The 26497-nt window shown below is 41.4% G+C and overlaps 2 protein-coding genes across 10 annotated transcripts in view; one reads left to right on the top strand and one right to left on the bottom strand.

Moving 5' to 3' along the window:
* Nucleotides 1-18525, bottom strand: part of ATL1 (atlastin GTPase 1) — an 84194-nt gene extending 65669 nt beyond the window's left edge. For 3 of the 8 annotated variants that reach the window (XM_044765621.2, XM_044765622.2, XM_070504326.1), the window contains exon 1: nt 18304-18525. The gene's annotated coding sequence lies outside the window, so the exon portion shown is untranslated. Of the gene's footprint in view, nt 1-7959; nt 8347-18303 lie in introns of those variants that run through there. The other 5 variants (XM_070504330.1, XM_070504332.1, XM_070504329.1 and 2 more) reach the window with 4 other exon arrangements.
* The window catches only part of MAP4K5 (mitogen-activated protein kinase kinase kinase kinase 5), a 104030-nt gene continuing 96046 nt past the window's right edge, over nt 18514-26497 (top strand). For both annotated transcript variants that reach the window (XM_070504325.1, XM_044765619.2), the window contains exon 1: nt 18514-18838. In XM_070504325.1, the coding sequence (XP_070360426.1) occupies nt 18731-18838 (108 nt within the window). In that variant the 5' untranslated portion in view covers nt 18514-18730. The remainder of the gene's footprint in view (nt 18839-26497) is intronic.

Raw genomic sequence — 26497 nt, 5'->3', positions numbered from 1 at the left:
CACAGTAGATACACAGTAGAATACTATGCAGCTGTAAAAAAGAACACAGAAGATTTTTATGAACTGATACAGATTTCCACAATATACTGTTAAATGGAAGAAAAAATCAAAGTGTAAATGCTTTACCCATCCTGTAAGAAAGAAAAGGATATGAAAAAATAAATGTATCTGCTCATCTGTACAAAAGAAATACAGGAGGGATAAAGCAGAAACCAATGAGATCAGTTACCTGTGGGAGATGGGTGGAAATGGCCACCTACTGGAGATGGGTGGGGAGCAATGGGAGAATGGGAGCAGGGTATTAGGGATGAGAAGGACTGATACTTCTCTATATGTAACCTTTTTATATAGCTCTGACTCTAGACCCATGGCAATGTTTCACATTCTCCAAAATAAATAAATACTAATTGAAATCAACCAGGATATGGGGTGGGGGTGGGGATGGAGGCTCAAAATGGAATTACAAACAGCAAAAAAAAAGTGAACCTAACTGTGTTACAGGTGAATAACATAAGTACACTGATGAGTGCAGGAAGAAAAGAACTAACCTGAGGAACTCTAGAAAACAGTACTTTCACTGAATGCTCTAAGAGTAAAGAAAAAAGCTGTACACAAGTACTATACCTAGTTCATAATTTTTCTTCTCCCAGGACATACATGGGTTAGAAATTCTGGAATTACTTTATGTAAGCACTAGGATTGAACAAATATATGGTGCATATTCAGAGCTGATTTCTCGCTGCTGGAGACAAAGTTATAATAAGGAAACAGAGAAGGACAGAATGAACCCTGTGGCACTGAATGGGAATCCGAGGTATCAATGTTACGATAAAAAATGGGCAAAGGCTCTAAGTAGACATTTCTACATAGAAGATATACAAATGGCCAATAAGCACATGAAAAGATGATTAAGCTCGTTAGTTACGAAACTAACTAGTTAGAAACACAAATCAAAACCACAAGGTACCACTCCATATTAACTAAGATGACTATAAACAAAAAGACAGACAATAACAAGTGTTGCTGAGAGAAACTGGCACACTCATACACTGTTTGTAGGAATATAAAATGGTGCCGCCCCTTTGGAAAACAGTCTGGCAGCTTTTCAAAAAGTTAAATGGAGTTACCATGTGGCCCAGCAATTCTACTCATAGATATATATCCAAAAGAAATGAAAACATATGTTCATGCAAAAAACTTGTACAGGAATCTTCATAATAGAATTATTCATAGTAGCCAAAAGGTAGAAACAATCTAAATGCCAAATAACTGATGAATGGATAAACAAAATATGGTATATCCATACAATGAAATATTATTTGACTATAAAAAGGAATGAAGTACTGATATATGTTACACCATGGCGGGATCTTGAAAACGTTATTTTAACTGAAAGAAGCCAATCACAAAGACCACATATTGTATGATTCCATTTATACAAACTGTCCAGAATTGGCAAATCTATAGAGACAAAAAGTAGATTAATGATTGCCTAGGGCTGGGGAGGATGGGTGGGAGATTGGGGAGAAACTGGAGAGTGACTGATACTGAGTACACGGTTTCTTTTTGGGGCAATGAAACTGTATTAAAATTGATTATGAAATCAATTCTGTACAACTCTGTAAATATACTAAAAATCACTGAATTATACAATTTAAATTGGGGAATTATATGGTATGTGAATTGTGTCTCAATAAGACTGTTTTTAAAAAGTCAAGGTCAAGTTTACTTTAAATTAGAAAAAAGAAGAAAAGGTATTGTTACTTTAGTACTCGAGATCCTCTCTCTTCCTTTTTTTATTATTTATCTTTATTTTATTGAGGTCATAATAGTTTATAACTGTGAAATTTCAGTTGTACATTATTATTTGTCAGTCACCACACATATGTGCCCCTTCACCCTTATGTACACTTCCCAACCACCTTCCCCGCTGGTAACCACTAATCTATTCTCTTTGTCCATGTGTTTGTTTATCTTCCACATATGAGTGAAATCATACAGGGTTTGTCTTTCTCTGGCTTATTTCGCTGAAAATGCATCAATGTTTTCGCAAATAGGACAATTTTGTCTTTTTTATGGCTGAGTAGTATTTCATTGTATATATATACCACATCTTTATCCTTTTATCAGTTGAAGTCACTTGGGTTGCTTCCATGTCTTGGCTATTGTGAATAATGCTGTAATGAACATAGGGGTGCATAAATCTCTTTGAATTGTTGATTTCAAGTTCTTTGGATAAATACCCAGTAGTGGGGTAGCTGGGTCGTATGGTATATCTATTTTAACTTTTTTGAGAAATATCCATACTGTTTTCCATAGTGGCTGAACCATTTTGCTTTCCTACCAGCAGTGTAGGAGGGTTCCCTTTTTTCCACATCCTCTCCAACATTTGTTGGTTTTTGTCTTGGTAATTATAGCCATTCTAACAGGTGTAAGGGGGATATCTCATTGTAGTTTTAATTTGCATTTCCCTATTGATTAGTGATGTCGAACATCTTTTCATGTGCCTGTTGGCCATCTGTGTATCAACTTTGGAAAAATGCTCATATCCTCAGCCCATTTTTTGATCAGGTTTTGTTTTTTTGTTGTTGAGTTGTATGAGTTTTTTATATATTTTGGAGATTAACCCCTTGTTGGATATATGATTTGCAAATATTTTCTCCTAGCTGTTGGGTTGCCTTTTCATTTTGTTCCTGGTTTCCTTTACCTTGCAGAAGCTCTTTAGTCTGATGTCCCATTTGTTTATTTTTTGTTTTGTTTCCCTTGCCTGAATAGACATGGTCTTTGAAAAGATCCTTCTAAGACCGATGTCAAAGAGTGTACTGCCTATACTTTCTTCTAGTTTTATGGTTTCAGGTCTTACTTTCAAGTCTTTGATCGATTTTGAGTTAATTTTTGTGTATGGTGAAAGATAATGGTCTACTTTCATTCTTTCACATGTGGCTGTCCAGTTTTCCCAACACCATTTGTTGAAGAGCCTTCCTTTCTCCGTTGTATGTTCATAGCTCCTTTGTCAAAGATTAGCTGTCTGTAGATGTGTGGTTTTATTTCTGGGCTTTCCATTCTGTTCCATTGATCTGTGTCTGTTTTTGTACCAGGACCATGCTCTTTTGATTACTAGAGCTTTGTAGTATATTTTGAAGTCAGGGTTTGTGATGCCTCCAGCTTTGTTCCTTTTTCTCAGGACTGCTTTAGCTATTCAGGGTCTTTTGTTGTCCCATATGAATTTTAGAATTCTTTGTTCTATTTCCATGAAGAATGTCATTGAGATTCTGATTGGGATTGCGTTGAATCTGTAGATTGCTTTAGGTAGTTTGGACGTTTTAACTATGTCTGTTCTTCCAGTCTATGAGCATGGAACATCTTTTCTTTTATGTCATCATCAATTTCTTTCAATAATGTCTTATAGTTTTCATCATATAGGTCTTTTGCCTCCTTGGTTGAATTTATTCCTAGATATTTTATTCTTTTTGTTGCAGTTGTAAACGGGATTGTATTCTTGAGTTCTCTGTTAGTTCGTTATTAGAGTATAGAAATGCAACTGATTTTTTCCAGTTGATTTCATACCCTGCAATTTTGCTGTAGTAGTTGATTATTTCTAATAATTTTCTGATGGATTCTTTAAGGTTTTCCATATATAAAATCATATCACCTGCAAAGAACAAAAGTTTCCTTTCTTCATTGCCAATTTGGATATCTTTTACTTCTTTTTCTTGCCTAATTTCTCTGGCCAAAACCTCCAGTGCTATGTTGAATAATAGTGACTAGAGTGGGCACCCTTGTCTTGTTCCTGTTCTCAGAGGATGGCTTTCAGTTTTTCCCTGTTGAGCATGATGTTGGCTGTGGGTTTGTCATATATAGCCTTTATTATGTTGAGGTACTTTCCTTCTACACCCATTTTATTGAGAGTTTTTATCATAAACGGACGTTGGATCTTGTCAAATGCTTTCTCTGCATCCATGTAGATGATCATATGGAGTTGTTTGTTTGGGTTTTTTTGGTGAGGAAGATTGGGCTAACATCTATTGCCAATCTTCCTCTTTTTGCCTGAGGAAAATTGTCCCTGAGATAACATTTGTGGCAATCTTCCTCTGTTTTGTATTTTGGACACCACCACAGCATGGCTTGATGAGCGGTGTGTAGGTCCACCCAAGGATCTGAACCTGCAAACCCCAGGCCACCAAAGGGGAGCACACAAACTTAACCACTACACCACCAGGCCAGCCCTGATCGTGTGGTTTTTACTCCTCATTTTGTTAATGTGATGTATCACATTGATTGATTTGCAGATGTTGAACCATCCCTATATCCCCGGTATAAATCTCACTTGATCATGGTGTATGATCCTTTTAACGTATTGCTATATTTGGTTTTCCAATATTTTGTTGAGGATTTTTGCATCTATGTTAATCAGTGATATTGGCCTGTAATTTTCCTTCTTTGTGTTGTCCTTGTCTGGCTTTGGGATCAGGGTAATGTTGGCCTCATAGAATGTGCTAGGAAGTATTTTGTCTTCTTCCATTTTTTGGAATAGTTTGAGAAGGACAGGTATTATATCTTCTTTGAATGTTTGGTAGAATTCTCCAGGGAAGCTATCTGGTCCCAGACTTTTATTTTTTGGGAGATTTTTGCTTACTGTTTCAATCTCTTTACTTGTGATTGGTCTGTTCAGATTCTCTATTTCTTCTTGATTCAGTTTTGGGAGGTTGTATCAATCTAAGAACTTATCCATTTCTCCTAAACTATCCCATTTGTTGGCATATTATTTTTCATAGTATTCTCTTATAATTGTTTATATTTCTGTGGTATCCATTGTAATTTCTCCTCTTCATTTCTAATTTTATTTATTTGAGCCTTCTCTCTTTTTTTCTTAGTGAGTCTGGCTAAGCGTTTGTCAATTTTGTTTATCTTCTCAAAAAACCAGCTCTTAGTTTCATTGATCCTTTCTACTCTTTTTTGTTTCAATTTCATTTATTTCTGCTCTAATTTTTATTATTTCCCTCCTTCTGCTGACTTTGGGCTTTGTTTGTTCTTCTTTTTCTCATCCTTCTAGATGTAGTTTAAGATTGCTTACTTGAGATTTTTCTTGTTTGTTAAAGTGGGCCTGTATTGCTATGAATTTCCTTCTTAGGGCTGCTTTTGTTGTATCCCATATGAGTCAGTATGGTGTATTTTCATTTTCATTTGTCTCTAGGTATTTTTTGAGTTTTCCTCTAATTTCTTCAATAATCCATTGGTTGTTCAGTAGCACATTGTTTAGTCTCCACATATTTGTCACTTTCCCAGATTTCTTCTTGTAGTTGATTTCTAGTTTCATAGCTTATGGTCAGAAAAGATGATTGAGATGATTTCAACCTTCTTAAATTTATTGAGGCTTGCCTTGTTTCCCAACAGATGGTCTATCTTTGAGAATGTTCCATGGGCACCTGAGAAGAACGTGTATTCTGCTGTTTTTGGATGGAGTGTTCTGTATCTATCTATTAAGTCCATCTGGTCTAGTTTTTCATTTAAGTATTTCCTCGTTGACTTTCTGTCTGGATGATCTATCCATTGATGTAAGTGTGTGCTACAGTCCCCTATTATTATTGTGTTGCTGTTAATATCTCCTTTTAGGTCTGTTAATAGTTGCTCTATGTACTTTGGTCCTCCTGTGTTCAGTGCATATATAATTACAAAGGGTATGTTTTCTTGGTGGAGTGTCTCTTTTATCATTATATACTGACTCTCTTTCTCTCTCATTGCCTGTTTCATCTTGAAGTGTACTTTGTCTGATATAAGCATGGCAACACCCACTTTTGTTTGCTATTAACTTGGCATATCATCTCCCATCCCTTCACTCTGACCCTGTGTTTGTCTTTAGAGCTGTGTTTCCCGGAAGCAGCATATTGTTGGGTCTGGTTTTTTAATCCATCCAACCACTCTATGTCTTTTTATTGGAGAATTCAATCCATTTACATTTAGAGTGATGACTGATATATGAGGGCTTAATGCTGCCATTTTATCACTTGTTTTCCAGTTGTTCCATATTTCTCTTGTTTCTCATCCTGTGTATTTTGGACTGCCAATTCAGTTCGATGGTTCTCTATGATGGTTTTCTCAGTTTTCTCTTTATTTATTATTTGTGTCTCTGTTCTGATTTTTTGTTTAGTGGTTACTGTGACATTTGTATAAAAGATTTTGTAGATGAGACGGTCCATTTTCTGACAGCCTCTTATTTCCTTAGTCCAAGCAGGTTCTTTTCCTTTCCTCATCTCCATTTAAGTTATTGTTGTTATAACTTATTCTGTTTTGTATTGTGAGTTTGTGGTTAAAATGAAGTGATTATAGTTATTCTTTATGTCTTCCTTCCCTCTATGTTTAATGTTATAATTAAGTGTTATCTAACCTGTTCTGATAGACAGCTGCAATTCTCTGATTTTGTCTGCCTACTTATTTCCTTGCTCAAGGCTTTGTAAACCTCTTTTTTTTTCAAGTATGAGGGCCTTCTTGATCATTTCCTGTGCTGGTTGGGGGGTGGGGTGTGGATCTTGTGGCAACGAACTCCCTCACCTTTTGTTTATCTTGGAAAGTTTTTATTTTTCCATCATATCTGAAGGATATTTTTGGTGGATAGAGTATTCTTGGCTGAAAGTTTTTGTGTTTCAGAATTTTGAATATATCATTCCACTCTCTCCTAGCCTATAAGGTTTCTGCTGAGAAATCTGCTGAAAGCCTGATAAGGGTTCCTTTGTAGTTTATTTTCTTCTGCCTTGCTGCCCTTAGTATTTTTACTTTGTTGTCTACTTTTGCCAACTTTAGTAATATATGCTTTGGAGAAGGTCTTTTTACATTGATGTAATTAGGAGTTATATCAGCTTCTTTTACTTGTAATTCCAGCTCCTTCCCCAGGCTTGGGAAGTTCTCAGCTATTATTTCTTTGAACAAGCTCTCTGCTCCTTTCTCCCTCTCTTCTCCCTTTGGAAAATCTATAATCCTTATGTTGCATTTCCTAATTGAGTGGGATATTTCTTAGAATTTCTTCATTTCTTTTTCAGGCTTAGTTCTCTCCTCCTCCTCCATCTGAAGCATTTCTATATATCTGTCCTCTAAATTGCTAATTCTGTCCTCCATAATATCAGCTCAGTTATTTAAGGACTCCAGATTTTTCTTTATCTCATTCATTGTGTTTTTCATCTTCAACATTTCTGATTGGGTTTTTTTCTATGGTTTCAATCTCTTTTTGTGAAGCATTCCCTCTGTTTGTTAATTTTATTCCTGATTTCATTGAACTGTCTTTCTGAGTTTTCTTGTAACTTGTTGAGTTCTTTAATGATAGCTATTTTGAATTCTCTGTCATTTAGATTGTAAATTTCTGTGCCTTCAGGATTGGCTTCTGGGTGCTTGTCATTTTCCTTCTGGTCTGGAGTGTTAATATACCTCTTCATACTATTTGATGTGGTGGATTTGTGCCTTGACATAGTGGTGGTATCTGGCTGCAGATTCCACCTGCCGCCATTTGGTGTTGGGGGGCAGGGGGAGGCAGGAGCTGTGTATTCTAAACCTGCCACGATCCCTGGCAGTTGTGCTTGTCCTCTGGAAGCTATGCTGACAGGGCCTGTGTTTGCCTGTTTGCCACCACTGCTTTATAAATGTATGCACAGGGCTCTCGTGGGGATCCCTTGCTCTGGCTGACTGACCAAGCTGGTGCACCAGGTGTGGGGAGGGGCATTTTCTTTCACATGTATGATCCTGAGGTGCTCCCACTCTGCACTTGCTGTCTGCCCTCCTGGGGTGCTCAGCTTGGTGAAGATGCCCCTGCAATTGCTTAGCCTCCTGGGTATAAAGCTTTCCCATGGGCTGGGAGACAAACTCCAAGAGCAAAGGCATTCCCATGGAGGGCTACCCCTACCCCCCCAGAGCTGCACCCAGTCCCACACCCTAGGTTGCTGCCATTTGGGGAAGGACAGGAAATTCCCTTACCTCCTTCCACTGCCTCCCCAGGGGCTCAGCACCTCCACCTTCAGGTGTATGGCTGCATGGATCTCTCAGATATCTATTGTGTTGTGTGAATGTCCTCTATTGGTTTATGAGTGTCCTTTTTGTTGCCTCTTAGGGCTTAGGAGGGAGAGTCTAAGGGAAGAGCTCACTCCACCATGATGCTGACGTCATTCTGATCGTCTTTCTTCTTAACTTCTCTGGGATGTTACTCCATAAATTTTTCCCTTTCTTCTGTATTGTCAATTATTTTTTCTTCCACTGGTTCCTTCACCATGCTCATTTCCTCCATCATAAGAAAAGGCCTCTCTCAATCAGGAGTTTCTCAGTTGCTGACACTCCAGCTCACTCCTTCCCTCTGCACCTGGCAATCTTTAAACAGTATTTGTATCAGAACGTTTTTTGCTGCAACTCAAAATGGTTTAAACAAAATGAACATTTACTGTCACATAATTTTTTTGAAGATAGGCAGTTAATTCATCAGCTCAACATCATCATGGACTATATTACTTAGGATATGGATTTGGCTGCTGTAAAAAATTACAGTGGCTTAAAACATATATTTATTTCTCTCTGAAGAAATAATCTGAGCATAAGCCATCCAGGGCTAATACAGTGGCTTCAAAATATTAAGGAACCTAAGTTCTTTATGCTTTCTTCCACCTTTAACTTGGGACTTCCATCGTATAATCCAAGATGGCTGCTTGGGTATTCACATCTTCATTCTAGCCAGGTAGAAGGGAAGAAAGGGAAGAAGTTGATATATCCTTTCTAAAGGTACAACCCAGAAGTTTCACATATCACCTCTACTCAAATATCCTTGACCAGTAAATGTCCCACCTATTGATAAATATACTATGTATCCAACTAAAATTTAGGGGGTCTAATACTAATGAAAGAAGGGAAATGGATATTGGAGAATACCAGTAGACTTTGCCACAAGGACCAAGGTTGCACTCTACCATCCTCAGTGTCTCACCTTATTTTCTAATGTGGGCTCCTCTCATGGTTCCAAAATGGCACTTGCCATTCCAGTCATCAGAGGCAGATAGACATGCCTAGACACAGAAAAAGTCATGTCTGTGTCTTGTGTACCTTGTCAAAAGTGAGGAAATTCTTCCTATAAGCATTCCATCAGGGTTTTCCTCATGTGTCATTGTCCAGAATTGTCTAAGCCTAAACCATCCCTTTAACAAGAGGAATGAGGCTAGGCCAATCAAGATTTACTCCTCACAAGTGGGATGGGTCTCCATCTCCTCTGATGGTCATAGGCACTCAGAAAAGGTCAACAAAATTGTGGTTCTGTTAATAAGGAAAGAGGAGAGAGGATAGTTTTTGAGCACAAGGCCCAAGGTAATGATCATAGCTTCCATTTTCCTCTTACCCTCCAGTAGTAACTCATCTGGTGGGGAGACCCAAACTTTACACTCATAGAATCCAAGTCCTTAGCAATCTTATCTTTACTGGGTTGCTGCGGTTTCCCATTGTCCAGTAATACTGGACAGGTGAACACCAAGAGGTACCCTAGTGCATATCTGGGGTTCCAGACATAGTCCTTGTTCTCTTTGTGGAGCAACAACCAATTTCCCCTTGGTAATTAGGACCAATCAGCCCAAGCAGCACAATGATCCCCTCTCTAACTGCTGGCTCACGGGTCTGAAGACCTTATATCAGCTAGGTGGTAGTTTCAGCTTCTTATTTAATGGAACTGTGATTGTGTTATCTGGGGAAAGTACCTGTCCCATGGGCACACTAGGGGGTTCAGATACACTGAGCCCAATGTTTTAAAGACGAAATTGTAGAGAAAAAGTGACAGAAACAAAAAATTCTTCAAGTGAGTTATTAGGAATAATAGAAGAGCCACCCCTACCTCTACCCTTTGGTTCCTAGGCCCATGTATCCTGAATATGCAGTAGAAGACAACATGTATTGGCTACTGGGTTAAGTCTTGTATCATATCCTCACAGGGGTTATCTCTCAGCCAGTACCACAACAGATCCTTCAGCAGACTTTTCCTCCATTCTATCAAATTAGCTTCTTCTGAGTGATGGGTTTGAGGTAAGATCAGTTAATTCGATGGGCATGAGTCCATTGCCATACTTCCCTCATAGTAAAATGAGTTTCTCGCTCAAATTTAGTGTTGTTGATGATACAGAGTGATGAAATAAGGGATTCTGTAAGTCCAAGATTTGTGTTACTAGTAGAAGCTTTCCAGGCAGGGCACATAAACCTGTATCTGGAAATGTATTTATTCCCATAAGAACAGATCGTTGTTCCCTCCATAATGGAAGGGATCTAGTGTAATTAAGCTGCCACTAGGAGGTTGACTGGTCTGTCTAGGGAACAGAACCATACTGGGGTCTCTGTAATGGCCTCTGCTATAAGCAGGTTAAACACCCCATAGTGGCAGTAAGTATTATCCTTGGCAAGTGGAAGTCCACGCTGTTGAATCCATGTTTAGTCTCCATTCCTATTGCCACGTGGGCCTGCTGAACTTGCACTATGGTGAGTGGGTGAAGGCTGACTGACATCTATAGGACAGATCATCTTGTATACCTGAGTACAGTCACACAGTACTTTATGATGGGGGTATGTTCTGAGAAACGCATCATTGGGTGATTTTGTCATTGTGCAAACATCATTGAGTGTACTTACACAAACCTGGATGGTGTAGCCCACTACAAACATAGCCTATATGGTACTAATCTTATGGGACCACTGTCATATATGCTGTCCATCACTGACCAAAATGACATTATACAGCACATGACTGTATTGGGATGGATGCCCTCTTGTGGGCAAGTATGTAGTTCACAGATATTTTTACATTCTGGGCCAATTTTGGGAATCCATTTGTAATACCTCTCCCACTGACTTCCTTATCTCAGACCTTCTTCTTTCAAAGTTATTGGCCAACCTATTAGCCACTGTACATAAATCAGTATAGACTCATACCTCAGGCCATCTCTCCTTTCTAACAAAGAGAACAATCAGATGTTCTATTCCAAGTTGTGACCACTGGTAGAGTTTCTCTTCATCACTATTTTTCAAGACCACCTCATTATGGAGTGGAGCCATAATTCAGTGGCTGTATGCTTCCAGTTGGTGCAGTATATCATGCAGACCATTAATAAACCAGGCCCAAGCTTTTTGTTCCTCTGCTACATGACCATAAGCCCAAAGGTATGGTTCAAAACAAAGGAGGCAGGGGACAGCCCACTGGTGTAGTGGTTAAGTTCATGCACTCTGCTTTGGCGGTCCGGGGTTTGTGGGTTTGGATCCCATGCATGGACCTGCACACCACTCACCAAGCCATGCTATGGCAGCATCCTACATAGAAAATAGAGGAAGATTGGCACAGATGTTAGCTCAGTGACAATCTTCCTCAAGAGGATTGGCAACGGATGTTAGCTCAGGGCCAATCTTCCTTATGGGAAAAAAAAAAAAGGTGGCAAAGAAGTAGAGGCAGGTACAATGGAAGTTTATCCATGTAATTTACTTGTGTCTTCCAGATTAGTTCAGCCCACCCCAGTATATACCTTTCCATTTGACAGTGGAATTCTGCTGCTTTGTTCAATTTATGTTTCAGCAAATTAGGTAACATGCAGTTCCTAAAGAGCAGTTCATATCACATAGTTACTCATGGTCAGGTGTTTAGTCTCTGCCAAGGCCTGGTGGCAAGCCAAGAGCTGCCCTTCAAATGGAGAACAGTTGTCAACAGAGAAGGCATGTTCTTATTCCAAAACCCTAGGGCTCTGCACTGGGTTTCTCCTATTGGGCAGGCAAGAAACTCCATATAACATCCTCAATTACCACTGAGTCTGCTGAATACTAAAACCTAAGTATCAGTGCAGCTTGTGCCATAACCCAGACCTTCTATAGGGCATTCTGTTTTTCCAAGTCACACGAAAAACTGGTAATCATATAGGTTACATGGTAAATGGGTCAGAGAGCAGCAAATGCAGTATAGTGGCTCCAAAATCCAAACAGGCCAACCGAGCACTGTGCATCTTTCTTTGAGCAGGCTAATGCAAGGTGGAACTCCATAACTCCACTGGACTGCTAGAAATTTCACTCCTGTGCAGGTCTCTGAACTGAGTTTATTTCCAATCCTCTGATATAAGGGTCTTTAAAGCTGTCTAGGGTGGCTGCTACTTTCTGCTCATCAATCCAATTTGCACAATGTCATCAAGATAATAGACTAGGATGATGTTCTACTGGATATCAAGGAAACAAAGGTCCCTCTGGAATGATACCATATTAGAACAGAAATACTTAAACAGCCCTGAGGTAAGACAGTGACAGTGCTGTCCCCAGTCATGTAAAGGAAACTGCTTCTGATTACTTCTGTTGATGGGAATTGAAGAGAAAGCTGTATTCTAGGTTTCAAGTCAATAGCTACATTCTCGGTGCCAAGGGCTGTGTTGATTTGCTCTAGTAGAGATTCCACATGTCGAACTACAACAATGATTGACATCAACATCTGATTAAATTTTTAATAATCCATAGACATTCTCCAAAACTAATTTGGCTATTCCATGAGCCAAACAGTTGAGTTAAAAGAGAAAGACTTCTATCTTTCAGATCTTTAATGGTGGTGCTACTTTTCTGTAATTCCCTCACTGATAAAGTTTAATTTTGATTTTCTACTGGGGCACAAGGGAGGGGTTAACTGGGAAGGTCTCACTTGGCCCTTCCAATCATAATAGCCCTCACTTCATATGAACCTAATGTAGGAATTCTGCTACTTGATAAAGCTACTCCCACATATATTTTGGGACTAGAAAAATAACCCCACATGGGTGTTCAGACCCACTCTACTCACTGTGAAATGGACCTGACTTTCCATCTCTTATAGACCAAGACTACACCTGACTTTCTTAAGTCTCTACTCTGATCACTGGAATTTTGGTATTTTGAGACTGCAGGAATTAGTGTTCAGGGCCAATATCTATTAACCTCTAAAAGATGTGGGAATTTCCCCATTCCTCAGTTGACAGTCACCCTGGTAAAGGCCAAAAGTCCCTCTGGGAATTGCCTCAGGGAATATTCAGTTTATACCTGGCTGTACTGCAGGATCCTTCCTCAAAAGAACCTGGCTTCTCCCTCAATTAAGAGACTCCAGGTTTGTGAACTGGCTGTAGTCTAGGAATAGGATAATCTCCACTGAATCTTCCTTACAGTAACTTGAGTTAGCTTTCTGCTCATCAGACCTAGAATTTTTCTGCTTACGTATGTCAAGCAACACTTAAGTCGGCTGCTGGTTTCTTTCTTTCCTATAGACTTGGTGATCATAGGCCACCACCAAAAATCCTTGCAGTCAAACACCTGATTATCACTTCTTCCTGAGGGTTATCATGATAATTGTGCTGAACATGTCTTTGACAGTTAAGAATCTCCCACCTGGCCTCTACCACGATGAATCCCAATATTCCCACTGAAATCATAGATCTTGATTTCATTGTGGCATTTCCATCATCATCTTCAAACAACTGAGGACAGCCACCAAAGAATTTTCCGGAGATATCTGTGGCCCTTTACTCAATGCCTTGAAAAAGGTAAATTTTGTGGGATCTCCTAGAGATGGTATGAATAGAACATGAGTGGGCAAGACGACACAGCAAGTCCAACATTCCCATTCCCTAAATCTTCAGATTCCTTCCTATACAGTATGCCACAGAATTTCCGGCATCTCATCATATGGACTACCAGCTGCAAGTAACCAATTTAGAAGGACTACCAGCTGTTCAAGTCAACAAATCAAACCTGAATCACAGATATTTGGTAAGATCCTGTAATTCCTTCAGTGCCTCAGTTCTCTTCTCCAAGAATAGGTCTTGTCCTCCTCCATCAAGGCTATGCTGAAATCTAACTCTTATCCAGAGTTCTCAGCCTCATTCACATTTGCCCAGATGCCCCATGTCATGTTACAGGGCCCAGTCCTTCTCCATCACTGCTCTTACCTTAGCATAGCAGATCTATGTCTCACATTTAATTGACATTGCAACTCTGTAACCTTTACTATTAGATCTTGGGTTGATCTTCAGCCATATCTGCCCTGCAGCTGCAAGAGAAATAGGTTTCTTCTAAGCTGTCAAAGAAGCTTTCCGATTTTCTACTCATGCCTTAAGTTTGGAATTCAAGGCTCTCTATTTGTCATTTTTCCCATATATTCTCGCAGAAGCAGTCAGAACAAATGACACTACAATTTTAGCAATCATCAGTGTCAAAGCAGTAAGTGCTCAAGATTGATCTTCCACTGCTGTGTCTTCCATCAGCACTCCATCTCATGCCACTGTTGGTGGTCAAAGACTAACTGTGATGCCACTCTATGCTATGGAATACCATTGTTTCATTTCCTGTGGAAAGTAGTTTATACAGATAATCATAGGATATGTGAGTGACACCATTCCAGAAAGTGAGGTTTTTTTCTTGAGGCTACTCTCAATTCCTATAACTATCAATCAGGGTTCTGGCAAGAAAGAGATCTCTAATGAAAGGACTATTTACAAAAGTGAGGACAGGGTTAAAGGAACCAACGAACGACAGTGAAGCACTCTGAGACTGGCAACAGTGGGAAGCCATTATCATCCTTGCCCTAAAGGGGCAAGGAAAAAGAGAGCTTATTAGAATCCTTCAAGAGCTGTCTAGCTGTAGGAGAGAGCCACAGCCAAGCACTGTGGCCTCCTCTGCACATTAGGGGTTCTCAGAACACTAGTCTATATGAGGCATAAGCAAACCTTAGGCACCCCTTCTGAACATTATCCTTATGTTGTGAGGAAATTGATAAGGAACAACAGAAGATTATTTGTAATTTGTATTTTTTTTGTGTTTGTGTGTGAGGAAGATTGGCCCTGAGCTAACATCTGTTGCCAATCTTCTTCTTTTTGCTGGAGGAACACTGGTGCTGAGCTAACATCTATGTCAATCTTCCTCTATTTTATGTGGGACTCTGCCATAGTATGGGTTGGTGAGCAGTGGTGGGTCCATGCCTGGGATCAGAACCTGCGAACCCGAGGCCACAGAAGCAGAGCATGTGAATTTAACCCATACACCACTGGGCCAGCTCCCAGCCCCCCCACCCTTTTGTTTTTAAAGTATGCTTTTTGGTAAGGAAGACTGGCTCTGAGCTAACATCTGTTGCTGATCTTCCTCTTTTTTTTTTTCCCTCCCCAAAGCCCCGGTACATAGTTGCATATCCTAGTTGTAGGTCATTATAGTTCTTCTGTAATTTGTGTCTTTTCTCAGCTATTGAATTTGCATACAGGACCAATCTGTGAGCTGAATACAGGAACCCTGTTACCAATTCTTATATAAAGCTTAAACCCGCCCTGAGGATCAAGGTTAATAGAAATAGCATTTTAACGTATCAGATGGTCAATTCAAGCTGGATAAAAAGGGATGTACACTGCCTTTCTCAGCTCTTCTTTTTAAAACTCCCATCATAGTGACCTAATACTGATTCTGAATGACATACATGTTCAACTGACATCCAAAACAAAATAGAATTCTCTTACACTTTGAAAATACGGCTTTTACCTCAACAGACACCTTAATTAGTAACAGAAAGAATAGTTTAAGATGACCTATTTGAAAATCCAAATCATAATTGTGGCAGATATCTTCCATCATTTAATCGATGTGTAGTTAAACCTACAGAGCAGTAAACTCAATCACATAGGGTTACATTTTGCAACTAGTTTATGCTGGAAGATTCATCATGAGATTATATTGCTTAAAACTACTTTGCTTGATCTCTGTTCCATAGAGTAAAATTATTGTCCTCATGTTCTTTTCTGTCACACACAAGGGTTTTTATTAGCCATTCTGTTTTGGATAGTAAATTGTGACTCTCACAGATGTGGAAGTTAAAAAATCTTATGTCCCCATTTTTTTAATTCAGCCTTGGCTAAAGTTGAAACCAGAGGCCACAGACTCCAATTAGCATTTTACTAAAAAACTTTGAAAAAAGGGAAAAACACTACAAAGCATGGAGCAAACCATTACAGGTTGTTATGTAGATAAGAGTAAACCCTGAAAGATATTTTCATGTCAGATATTAGGAGGACATAAAGAATGTATGATAATTAGGTTGGAATGAAGAGCCTCTAAAGCCATATTTATTCTTATTCCATACCTTGTCAGTATAAAATTGGGTAGTTTGCAAGAAACTCTCCTTTGAGCTACAGTTTTTTTTATTGTTATGTAACCTTCAACCTTGGAACTATGTGTTTGTTTAGGATGTAAAATTAAATTTATACTCTGCATGTTTATTTTATGGAAATTGAATTTGAATTTCTTCACCAACCATGTAATACTTAACCCACCAGCTCTGACTTCACTGATCTTGTTCAAATTAACTCAATCAGTATTTTAAAATCCTTAAGGTTCTTTTGGATTTATTATAAAGCAAATGTTTTCCTCTTTACATCAATTGTGGTACAAGTAAAATAATGATTATAGCAGACGCATTTTTTAACCACAACGTAGAATCTCAATTTTTTCCATGCTATCCACCTCTGGGTTGATGGTCAAAGCATACGGATATGCCATTACTGGCAACATAAAATATCTGCACTCCAGGGTCCTGTTGAAGCCTATAACCTCAAACGTTTTATTGCCTAATTCATATCAAACATTGTGTTTAAGAGTACATGCTTGAAGGATTATGAGAAAGACATTTATCCTGTTTCACACTGGGAATTCAGAGTTTCCATTTTATGAAGGCTCACTGCAGTAAGTTTTTCTAAAGTCTTAGTATCAGGAAGAGATGTGCTTTTCTCTTGATCAGTTGGTTCACAATGATCTCAAAAACACATGAAACCCTCTGCTTTGGCCAATTTATTGCATTGTTCTGGTATCCTATTTTCCCTCTCTTTAACATCACACCCATTTATTCATTTACTTATTTTTATCATGTGTTATAGTATGTATTTCTGTATGCTGCCTCAAATTCTCTGTGGAATTAGGTAAAAATAAGTAAGAATAAACATATTTCAGACTAGAGAAAGGATTAATGCTTATAGGGTCAAAGGGAAAAAAAAGAATCTATGACGTTAAATGAGTACTAGGATACCAATAGAACATTTGAAAAGATTTTGAGTCCTTGAAGCCAAAAGTATGTGACCACCGAAACAAGTGCCAAGAAGCTCTGAAAGAAGGAACTGTTCTTCAACAATTTTTCAATGCAGCAAACACATAGGCTTTGTCCATAGAGCATGTAAGTCTAAGATTACTTATGTTCCCTAAATAAGTGCCTTTTGTGCGTGGAGCACAAGAAAATACATATATTCCCTGTCCTGTTAAGGTATGAATTTAATTTCTGCCTCATACCGTTCATTACAATGATCAACCACAAGGAGTAGATCGCCCAAGAACACAATTGAACTGGACGTTCAGAGCCACAAGCCAACATCTGCCACTTGCTCTTTTGTGATTTTTCAGTCACTAATGCTTTGGCTGAGCCCTATCGGCTTTTCTGTTCAAAACCTCTCCTGGGCTCTAGAAATAACGCTGCCAGTACACAGAAGTCTGGCAACGTTATTTCTACCTTTAGTACACGACTGGAACCGAAAGTGCACAACAGCTTGTGAAACACCCCCCCCCCCACCCCCCCAGCAACTTCCCTGAACGCTGTTCCACACTCTGCGCTGTGTGAGGCGTTTTCAAACCTCTCTTTGATAACCCTCTTCGGAATGCTGTAAAATGCTGTAAACACTTTCTCGGGCGTCAGGTGTAAATCCTTATCTTCTTCCAGCTGCAGATAAGGATGTCGAGCTATTGCCCAACACGACGTTTGTCCCAGATCTCAGGCCGACGATGGCCGGCGGGGACCGGGCTGCGTCCCTTACGCTGTTTCGGTCTCTGAGGAGATCTTGATGCCACTATCGGGCGAGACGTCCCAGGAGTTCTGGCCACATCGATGTGCGGGGACACTAGGTGGCGGGCAGGTTGTGCCGGGGCCACGGGAGTGGCCCGCCGGCCGGGAGGCACCGTCGGGGCGCCTCCTCACGGGCGCCGGGGGCGGGTCCGCGGAACCAGGAGCAGCCAGTCCCCTCGCCCCGAGTTACCTGACGGCGCCGGGGGCGTCCGGTCCCTCACCCCGAGTTACCTGACGGCGCCGGGGCGTCAGCTCCCCTCGCCCCGTATCCCCTCACCCCGAGTTTCCTGACGGCGCCGGGGGCGTCCGGTCCCCTCGCCCGTGCCCCCTCACCCCGAGTTACCTGACGGCACGGAGGGCGTCCGGCCCCCTCGCCCCGTGTCCCCTCACCCGGAGTCTCCTGACGGCGCCGGGGCGTCCCGTCCCCTCGCCCCCTCACCCCGAGTTACCTGACGGCACCGAGGGCGTCCGGCCCCCTCGCCCGTGTCCCCTCACCCCGAGTCTCCTGCCGGTCCCCGCGGGCGGCGGCGGCTGCCGTGTCGCGGCCCGGCCTCGGGGCGGCAGTCTGGGCCCGGGCGGCCGCCGCGCCGACCCACGCGGCCGGAGCGTGTGTGGCGGTGACGCAGGCGGGGACGTGCGGCGGCGCGGGGCGGGGCGGCGGCCGGGCGAGGCGGGGCGGGCGGCGCCGGCGGAGCGGCGCCCCTCAGGTACCGGCGGGCAGGCGGGCGGGGACCCTCGGCCGCCTCCGTCGCAGCCTGTGCTCGTCCTCGCGCCGGCGGAGGCTCCATGTTGGGAGGCGGCGCCGCCTGGCCTCGCTAGCGGGCTCGGTCGGTCGGGCCGCGGCGGGCCCGGGAGCCGCCGGCGGGCCGCGCGAAGATGGAGGCCCCGGCGCGGCCTGGCGCCGACATCCTGAGGCGGAACCCGCAGCAGGACTACGAGCTGGTGCAGCGGGTCGGCAGCGGCACCTACGGCGACGTGTACAAGGTAGGCGGCCCGGGCGGCCTCCTGCGCGCCGCGCTGACCCGGACCCGCAGGCCCGGCGCCGGGCCCGGAGCTGCGCGGGGCGGTGTGGCCCCGGCGTCGTGGGAGCCGGACGCTCCGATGTTTGCATTAAAAAAAACTTTTTGAAATGGACGAGCTTGGTTTAAAAGCTGTGTTTTAGCCGTAAGCGGTCTGATGCCGGGTCCACACGACGCGTGCACGAGCCTTGTGCTGGGTGCAAAGATGCTTTCCCGGCGGGAGTTTCGCCGTTGTCTCCGGTGGAAGGTCTGTTTTTTGACGTGGGCAGCTCCTTCCTCTGGGATTCACAACATCCCATGACCGAGCCTGGCGACGAGCGTCTGTTTCCTCACTTGGGCTCTTTTGCATTACTGGAGACAAATGATGAGGGCGCGTTACTCTTCATTTGGGATTAAAAAAAAAAAAAAAATCATAGCGAGGCAAGCCCAGTTCCCTAAATCCACTGAGTTCTGGAAGGATCACGGGGGAAGGGATTGTCTCATTGCCTTGTGCTGTTCTCTGTTCCAAAACGGAGTGTTAATGCGACTCCTGCGTGGGGTAAGGGACGTTTCCGTTGATTTCGCACCAGCTTTGTTCATTGGGTTTCCTCGTGATGTCCATCCCATTATTCCAGACAGCGCCCCGCGCGTGGCTGAGGTGGCCGTGTGTCGTGTGGGTGGCTGACCGGTGGCCTCCTCTGGGTGGTTCGTCGCTTTGCACAGGTGGTAGGTAACATGGAAGGAACACACCCCTTCTTCCTGCTTTCGGCCTGTGTTGAATATCCGTCCTTTGGATGGTGGCAGTCGCAGGTGGCGTCCTGCCGGCCCGGCGCCGTGTGGCGTGCGACTTTCCGTTCCCTAGACGGGCGTCGGAGCCGGCTGGAGGCGCTGTGGTGGGTGCCGGCTGTTGCCCTGAGAACACCTGGGAATGCCGAGCGGGTAGGCGTAACGCAGTCCTCTTCTTCGTTGTGTGGAATTGGAGATAGTGGACGCCTAATTGTTCATCCGTGGATTAGCCATTTTGTGGAATGCTCGTTCAGAAGTCGAAATGCCTATTTGCCTTCTCAGTCCTGCGTTTTAGTCGTCTCCGCCTTATGATTCACTGTTAGGCCAGTTCAGTTCAGTTAAGGTTAATAATACCACAGTCTAAATTCCGGTTCTTGTGTGATTTCTCTCCTCCCTACTACAAGAAAGTGTTTCAAGTGTTTTGCTCACAAAAGCCACGAGACCTCCACTTTTTTCTTTATACGTAACAACTAAAGCAACTCCCTGGAGCAGTATTTTATTCTTGCCCGAGAAAGCAAAGGGTTGTATTAAAGGGGCAGCTGACGCTTGCCTTTCCCCCCGTGCCTGTGTGCCCTGTGTCTCTCTTCCACAGCTCCTAAACACCGGGCCAAAGACTCAGCACCTGTTCTGCAGCCCGCCTCGCAGTCCCCTGCCCTCACGCTGCGCATGCATACTCAGTCCGCACTAGGCCAGCCTCTGATTCCTAAACGTCCTCAAAAACTGGTTCCTTGTCTTTTGTTTTCCTTTGTTCTGATTGCCTGGGATCACCTCCCCCCCCCCCCCATTTCCACCTGTTGCTGTCCTACCTGTCCATGAAAGCCTTATGCAGATGCCCCTCCAGCCCATCCCTGCTCTCCCACCCTCATCTGCTGCTCTCCCCTCCTTCCACTGGCCTGCTTGCTCTCCCTTCAGCATAACAAGCATCTTCCCATTCTGGGCCTGGGTTCTTGCTTTCCCCTCTGCCACAGAGCTTGCTCCCTTCCCTCCTTCCTTTTACACCCTCTCCGTCTTTTTTCCTACTTTATTATTTTTTTTGCACTTATCACCATCTACCAGAATGTTTTACTTATTTTTTTCTTGTTTATCTGTCTTCGTCCACTAACATACTCCATGAGGGCAGAAGTTTTATCTGTTTTGGTCACTGCTCTGTCTCTAACAGCCCCTAAAATTATGCCTGGCACGGAGTGAGTGCTTTCCAAAAACTTGATGAATAAATGAATGAATATGAGAAATTATGTCACCTTGTTCCGTGGGCATATGCTTTTGACGTCACAACACTAAGTTAGCATTTAATACTTTATATATTCCTATAATGCCTATTATGATATCCTGCATATGTATTTTTATTATAAATTTCAATTTCTTAAGTTCTCTAGGAAAACTATTTTATTGCATATCCATTTTCAGTACTCTGAATCCTACAGAATTTTGTCAGTTTGTATTTACTCCTTCATATGCCTAAAAACATATAACATTCAGACTAGTGCTGAAGTGTTTAAGCTCAGAGCAATTAGAGTCATTTTGCGATTTATCATTGTGTTTTTGATGAGCTGAAAATCCTGGGAAGTTTTAGAAGTATTTTCAATTAGTGATTTGAACTAGTAAAATAATTACAGTGAAGAATAATGAAGGTAAATTAGTCACTGTTATTATCAGATATTATCCCAACTTTTTTTTTTACACTTGAGGTATCTTATGAAGCAGGAACTTTAAAAGGACTACAGCTTTGAGATTCTTTGTGAATTATTTTTATATTCTTCAAAACCACAAATTCCCCTCTGAAGCTCCCGTCTTTCCTGAGAATCCCCAAGAAGGGATAGCTAGGTCTTAAACTGACTGTTCCCAGATTGAAGGAAGAGGAATATAAAGATTCTTTTAAATAAATGGAATAAATCATTGAGGGCAAGAACAGCAAATGGTGGAGGGGAAAGAAACATAGAAGAGAAAAGAATGCCATGGAGGATGGATGAAGGATTTAATTTCAACTGAGCAAATTTTATTTGTAATTACTGTTAATTTTTAAATCTTCTGACAGGAAGAGGAAGTCTGAAGATTTATTGTCTCTCCTACCTTTTATCCACAGAGTTCTAGACAATTGTAGTATCGTGATACAGTCCACAAGCACAGTGCAAAACATTTGGGTGGTCTTTATCCAGATACTTGTATCAAAATTGTTCCCAATCCAGATTCCAGAGAAGTTCTAGGAATCTTTTTTACCTTTTGTGGGATACAAATTTAGAGTGGGCAATCTCCTGTATTTTTTTCCAACCTATATTGCATTTTCTGATTGATTATAAAAGTATAACATGTTTAGCTCCAGGAGGATAGGAACAGATGTCTCTTGCTCATCACTGTACAATAGCAGGCAGGTAGATGCTCAATAAATACTTGTTGAATGACATTAGTTGCAGAAAATTATCCAGAGATAAACACTGTTAATAATTAATTATGGTTTACTTTAGGCATTTTTCCTAAATATTTTTAAACCAGTATGTTTCTGAAAATGACTTTTGTAAAATTCGAATCATGGTGTATCTCTTTTTTCAACTTGATTCGAATGACCACCATTTTCCCTGGTCATTAAATATTCTTCAAAAATAACATTTTTTGAAGGATCTGTTGAACAAACCCTCATTTAATTAATCATTCTAAGTCTCATATTTGTTATTTCTAATTTTTAAAATTTTTTGCAATTATAAATAATGTTATAATTTGTGTAGAAATCTTTGTCATGTAGTCTTATCACTTCTCTGGGTTCCTCTAGATGCTGGATGAACTGGGTCCACTGTAGTGAATCCCTCTGTAATATGTGCACTCCCTTTCTTTCCAAGCCAGAAGTCACAATTCTGGAATGGGTTTAGGCACTTTGAAGCATATCCGAGGATCCTATTGTGTAGCGACAAAACTTGATATGTCACAACACTTACATAAGCATTCATTTATTCGAGAAATATTTATTGAGTGTCAACTGTATTTAGGGTAGAGTGATGCAAATACAAGAAAGAGAAAGTACACTGTCTACAAGGAACATATAATTTAGTCAGGAAAACAGACATGTGAGCAGTCATAATTTGGTAAGTGCATAGTAGAAGTGAAGTGGAAGAAATGCCCAACTCTGTCTCCATTGGGATTCGCAGGGTGGTGGAGGAGAGATAACTGTGATGTGAAACAGGAAAGATTAACAGAGTAGGAGCATTAACTGGATTTTAAAAGAAAGCAGGATGACTTCCAGGTGGAGAAGACGGGAAATATTCCAGGTGAGAATAGTGTGTGCAGACACTGGCAGCTTGAGAAACCATGATGAGTTTTGAGGGATCTGTATCTGCATTCCAAGTTTGGTGTGACCAAACCTGGCAGAGGTGTCATAGGTGGAGAACACAGGCTATTTTCTGGCAGAAAAGGACCAGATAATGGACCTTGTATGTCATGTCGAAGAATTTGGACTTCTTTCTGTAAAATGAAGAAGCACTTTAGGAGGGAATCTGTTATGATCTAGAAGATGGATTGGACACATTGCCACAAATATAGAGCCCAATTCCTGAATCATCCAGATGAGAGTTTATGCAAGCCTAAATTTACGCACTGGTCCTGGAGATGAAAGGAAGGGATGGATGTGAGTCATGTGTAGAAGATGACCAAAATTACCTGGTGATCAATGGGGGAAAACAGATAATCAGTGGCATTTAGAATTTCTGGCTTGAGTGACTACATTGGTGCCATCAACAGAATTAGGAAATACCAAATTTGTGGGGTCTGGATCTTATGTTTGATTTGAGACATATGGCATTGCATAGGTAGATATATCTAATAGATGGTGGGAAGTGTGCTTTGGCCTTGAGAGAGCTGGACTGGGGATACAGGTTTGGGAGTCGTCATCACTTTATGGGGTGGTACCTGTGAAGTATAGGTGAGGTTACCCAGGAAAGTTTGTAGGAGAGTCGAGGAGAGGCTGTAGTCTTCCAGTAGGAGCAGAAGAAAATAGTATATGGAAGATGTCTGAGAAGAAACAAAAGAGGTATGAGGGAGTTCTTTTCATAGAAATCAAAAGTTTCAAGAGCTCATCTCTGTCACCTCCTGCATCCATTCTTGTTCCCTTCCTCTCTGACTGCAATAAGGAAAATGCATTGATCTTCCAAAAAATATAAATCTGAGGTTTGTGTTATTCCGCCTTTATTCCCCTTGTCTGTAGAATAAAGTCTTAGAATAATATGCCTTTAAAGGCCTTGCCACTCTTGACACACTAGCCCTACTGAACTTCTTTCAGTTCTTTATATGCACTCTACTCTCTGTCCTTCAAGTTTTTGCAGGTACTATTTCCTTTTCCTAGAACATTCTTCCTCTTCTTCTTTCATCTGTCTATTACTGTTTGGGTTTCTTTGTAAACATCACATTTTCAGGGATGCCTTTTCTGTCCCTTCGATAAGGTCATATCTATCTGCTGTATAATTTCTTACCATAATACTCATTTCTCACTCATTGTCATTGCTGTCAGTCTTCCTGCTCTATTCAAACTGCATAAGAACAGGGACCTTGTGTTTGCCACTGAATCGGCTAGCCTAGCGTAGTGCCTGGCACATGGTGTGTGCTCAATAAATATGTTTTGAAGGTGTGAGCAACATAATAGTCATGTAGGTAAGGAGTCGGAAGAGTTCATTCAGAGCAAGAGAGTCGAGTGTGAATGGTAGGTAAGGAAGTGGAGGGAATGTAGAACACATCTCGAAGCATCTCAGCTGTGAAGGGAAAAAAATGAGACACACAAATGTTTCTTCCACTGTTTCTGTTTTTCTTCTTCCATTGAGACTGATTGATTACAGTTTTCAGTTATTCTTCTTTAAGCTTGTCTTAGCACCCAAGTGACCAGGAGTGTTGCTGAGTTTAGAGAAGGAATTCCACAGAGGGGGCATCAAGACAAAGAATTTGGGAGGAACTGAGAATTTACAAAGGAGATTAAAGACAAAAATTTAGGATGGGATTGTTAGAGACCAAGGTAAGTGATAAATTTAAAGCTTCTCTCATTCTCCCTGCCTCCCTCCCTGTCTCCCTCCTGGAAGTAGAGCCTCCATTGACTTCCAGCCCCAGTTGTGTCTTTCTGAGTGTGGTTAAGATGAAGCACATTGATGAATGGGGAGCTGAGATTAAGCAATGGGACGACAGGCTGGAAAGGAGTATTTAACGTTCAACCAGTATATAGAGGGCTTTTATGTTCCAGACAGTGTTCTGGGACCTTGGGATATATCAGTGAACAAAGTAGAGAAAGATTCTTGCCTCATGGGACTTACATTCTAGTTGGAGGAGGGAGACAATTAACAATAAGCATAATTAATAAGTTGTATGATATGTTAGAAGGTGAATGAAGATATAGAAAGAACAAAAAGTTGAACAGGTTAAGGGGGTATCAGGATTGCCAGGGTGCGGTGGGAGAGGCAGGTTGGGGAATTATAGGAGGGTGGTCAGGGTAGGCCTCATTAAGGTTAGATTTGAGCAAAGACTTGAGGCAAGTGAGGGAGTTCACCAAGTGGATATCTGGGTAATCAGAGGAAGCCTTAAATATCTGTCTTACTGAATCACTGGAACCTAACTCTGTAGCTAGATTGTAAGGTTAGGATCAGGAATTAGAACTAAGATACAGTCTTAGTTCATCATATCATTGTCTGGTGCAGGAGCACAGGTTGTTGTGATTTTAATTAAATTAAGCTCAGCAGTTGGGTGTAGGTTACCCACTGTTTTAAAAGCATGATTTTGTAAACAAAGGATATGTAGCTGCTTCTACACTGTCCCCACTGTTTCTCCAGTGTTCTCCAGTCTTTAAATGCTAATAAAATAAATTTTGTTGACATACCTAATGGCCCCAAATCTGAAGGTGATAGAGGGTGGATGTATATATGCTGCTTGTTATCTCTCTGACATTTGGTATCTAAACACTACCCACTTTCTCTTTTTCTTTGATACTAACATAGTTTAACTGTGTGAATATTACCATCCTTTCCATGTCCTGGGAGTCTGACATGAGAGACTAGTGGATGAGAGAGAGTGACTAACTTAGAAAAATATTTGGTTAACAGCAGAAAATAAGAAGGACTGTGCTTCCAAAATCTTGTTTGAAATTACATTTTTATTAAGCTAGTGGATATCTTATTAAAAGTTATATAGGGGCGGCTGAGTGGTTAAGTTCACGTGCTCCGCTTCAGTGGCCTGGGGTTCACAGGTTCAGATCTTGGGTGCGGACCTATACACCATTCATTCAAGCCGTGGTGTGGTGGCATTCCAGATAGAACCAGAATGACTTAGGACTAGGACCTACAACTATGTACTGGGGCTTTGGGGAGAAAAAAAGCAAGACGAAGAGTGACAACAAATGTTAGCTCAGGGCCAATCTTCCTCACCAAAAATCAAAAGTTATTTAATTAGATGTTATGTTAAATATTGGGTAAGGATACTGTGAAAATAAAACGTTTTATTAGGATGAAGTGTTACTGTTATGAATGGTTAGTATTTTATAAATCATCTGGTTAAACTCTTACTTAGTATTTATTTTTCTTACTGTGCAGAAGTAACACGTATTTATTTTGTGACTGCCTGAAAAAGGAACACAGTTCTGGTGGCAGATGTGAAGCTCTGGACCGTGGCTGGAGGCAAATTATTTAAAGATTTTTTTCTACTTTCCTAGAAATGTTGTGAAAAATATAAAAGAAGTCTTTAAAATATTTTCAAGTTGGTGAAGATAGGCATAGAGCAGGGCCATCACTAGCACAGCTACATAAATTCTAGTTCCAAAGTTGACTTGTGGATACAGCCTCTGAATTAGGCTTGTGATACATCTAGTATTCTAGTTGTTTTTATTTACGTAAGTTCAGCATTT

The sequence above is a fragment of the Equus asinus genome, chromosome 2, assembly GCF_041296235.1.
Source record: "Equus asinus isolate D_3611 breed Donkey chromosome 2, EquAss-T2T_v2, whole genome shotgun sequence".
Classification (NCBI taxonomy): domain Eukaryota; kingdom Metazoa; phylum Chordata; class Mammalia; order Perissodactyla; family Equidae; genus Equus; species Equus asinus.
Note: the sequence above shows the minus strand (reverse complement) of the source record. Positions and strands in the feature narration are given on the sequence as shown.